The sequence below is a fragment of the Notolabrus celidotus genome, chromosome 6 (genome assembly GCF_009762535.1).
Source record: "Notolabrus celidotus isolate fNotCel1 chromosome 6, fNotCel1.pri, whole genome shotgun sequence".
Lineage (NCBI taxonomy): Eukaryota > Metazoa > Chordata > Actinopteri > Labriformes > Labridae > Notolabrus > Notolabrus celidotus.
The window spans coordinates 2,096,143-2,098,612 of NC_048277.1; the positions used below are offsets into that span (position 1 = coordinate 2,096,143).

The window sequence follows — 2,470 nt, forward strand, 5'->3', positions numbered from 1 at the left end:
TCAATGTACTGTAAAATAAAAAAACTATCACACAGCTTCCAGACAATTGATATAAACTGTACTTCCAAGTATTTTCAACAAAACATTCTCAGTTAAAAACTGTAAATTAAATAAATCAAACTGTCTCACAGCTTCAGACAATTGATATAAACTGTAGGTCTTCAAGAATTTTCTTCAAAGCAAAAGTAAACAGTTTTAAAATAGAACTGAAAAGTAAGACATGGACAAATCAAACATTAGCTCCCAAACATTCCTTCATCTATCTACCATCCATGTTAACAATACAGATGAATCCTTAGTTTAGAGTCAGTGAACAGTTCATTATCAAAAGCATCAGTAGCAGTAGGTTCAATCAGAAAGGAGCAGGAAACAGCCACATGCTCATCTAGGCATATGCTAATTTTCTAGCTATTAGCCCGCCCGGCCACACTAGGATTCACCTGCCGTGAATCCACAGTGAGTCTTTCTCCCTCAATTATGTATCTTTGATGTAGTGGATTGTTGACAATGTATCAGGATGCGTATTGTATCGGCCTCAAACCAGAGATGTCCAGCCCTGTTCTTCAGACATGAGGGTCTGCTTCACACCAACTCTAGGATCTGGTCTTCTGTGGACTGTACCAGCCCGAGGAATCTTCAACATTTCATTGGTGAGTTTAATGTGTGTTTATTTTGCAAAGGAGGAGTCAGTCAAGGGTTTGTTACATGTGGATTCTGGGGGCGGCCATTTTGTTTGTATTCAGTGAACATGTAATGCCTCCAATGCTTCTATTAGGTCACAATAGGATTTCAAGAATGGTAGGTGTCATAACAGTCACAAAGCCTTTTAGAATGTAGAGTCTGAGTTTTTAAACATATACAGGACCAAGCTGACAGACCACACACACACTTCACAGATTTAATCTGGAGAACACAGTCAGAGTCAGAGAGACAGCAACAATCCTCAAACCAAAGAGAGAAATGGAAAACTCAGAATCAACCAGCTGGTACCAACCGATGGACATAGATGAGTCAAATGAGACTCTGGAGGAGATCATCACAAGGTATTGTCGCTGGCCAAGCCAAGACAAACCTCATCCTCAATACCATCAGAGGCGCCCACCCCAACGGCAGGAGAGGTATCCCGCTGCCGACAGCCAGGTCCAGGAGCTGCAGGAGAGGCTGGAGGAGGAGCATAAACAGAGACTCCAGTGTGAGGAGGAGAACAGGTGTTTAAAAGAACAACTGAAACGCCTGAAGCACTCCTTTCAGCCTCAGAACCTCACCCACTATGTGCAGCACACCACAGGGAAGTTCACTGGTATAATCAACGACCTAAACCAGCAGCTCACAGCCAAGGAGGAGGCCAATAAGACCCTCAAGAAGGAGGTGGAGGACCTGAAGCAATGGCTGGCAGAAGCCAAGACCAGCCAGACTGAGCTGTCCTCCAAATTAACATCCCAGAATGAGGACATGGACAGACTCAAGAAGGAGGTGGACAATCTCACCAATGAGAACGAAAACCAGACCTTTTGGGGTGACCTCGTTCTGAAAGAGCTGGCCGAGGTCAGGGAGAAGCTTTCGGCGCTGGAGGCCTTAGACCTCAAGGAGCAGGTGGACAAGCTCACAAAGGAGAAGGCAAGCCTAACCCGATGGAGTGACCGCCTCATGAATGAGCTGGATGAGGTCAGGGACCAGCTTTGGACGCTGTGGGCTTCAGACACCAAGGAGGAGGTGGAGGACCTGAAGAAAAGGCTGGCAGAAGCCACGACCAGTCACACTGAGCTGTCCTCCAAATTAAAATCCCAGGAGGACGACAGTGACAGACTCAAGGAGAAGGTGGACCAGCTCACCAAGGAGAACAAAAACAAAACCTTGTGGAGTGACTTTCTAATGAAAGAGCTGGAAAAGGTCCGTGAGCAGCTTTTGGTGATGGAGCCCCCCAACCATCTGGCTCTCAAGGAGGAGACTGATCTTGCAAAACTAATGAAGAACCTGTCCCTCCAAGACAACACAGGGCCCTCCCTTCCCAGGGCTGAGACTTGGACTAAAGAACTGATCAAGATCTCTCCCTGGTGAACACCCCCCTAAACAGCTGCTGCCCCCCCTCCGTGGGTTTTTCTCCGGGTCACTCCGGTTTCATCCCACACAAAAAATTAGAATAAATTGGTGAAAAATATATGTTCTTTCCTTTGTTTGTATTTCTGTATTTGTCACACTGTTGTCTGTATAGAGAGTCTGATGTGTAATAGAATCAAATGTGTTTGCAGAGTGTGTTTGAACAGGTCTAATAGATCCAGGGTCTCTGAGCCTCAACATCTCTCTCTGAGCTTTTTCTTATTAACTGACCTAAATGCATGAAACCTTATCATGAGTCTGCAAGCTATTCATTTTATGGTATCATTTTTTAAAATTCACATTTAACCTCATACACATGACACCAAAACAAATAAACAATAAAACAAAGGGGACAATGAAACTAACAGTAACA

The 2,470-nt window shown here is 44.7% G+C and overlaps 1 protein-coding gene across 1 annotated transcript; it reads left to right on the plus strand.

Moving 5' to 3' along the window:
* Positions 1-451: 451 nt before the first annotated feature.
* On the plus strand, positions 452-2,158 carry LOC117814618 (protein Hook homolog 1-like). The gene is made up of 2 exons (XM_034686066.1): positions 452-650; positions 897-2,158. The coding sequence occupies exon 2, from the start codon at positions 961-963 to the stop codon at positions 2,056-2,058; it is 1,098 nt and encodes a 365-aa protein (XP_034541957.1). The 5' UTR covers positions 452-650; positions 897-960; the 3' UTR covers positions 2,059-2,158.
* Positions 2,159-2,470: the final 312 nt, after the last annotated feature.

What these genes read in the sequence shown, in the direction of transcription:
- LOC117814618 (XM_034686066.1), top strand. Translation starts at nt 961, where the DNA reads ATGGAAAACTCAGAATCAACCAGCTGGTACCAACCGATGGACATAGAT.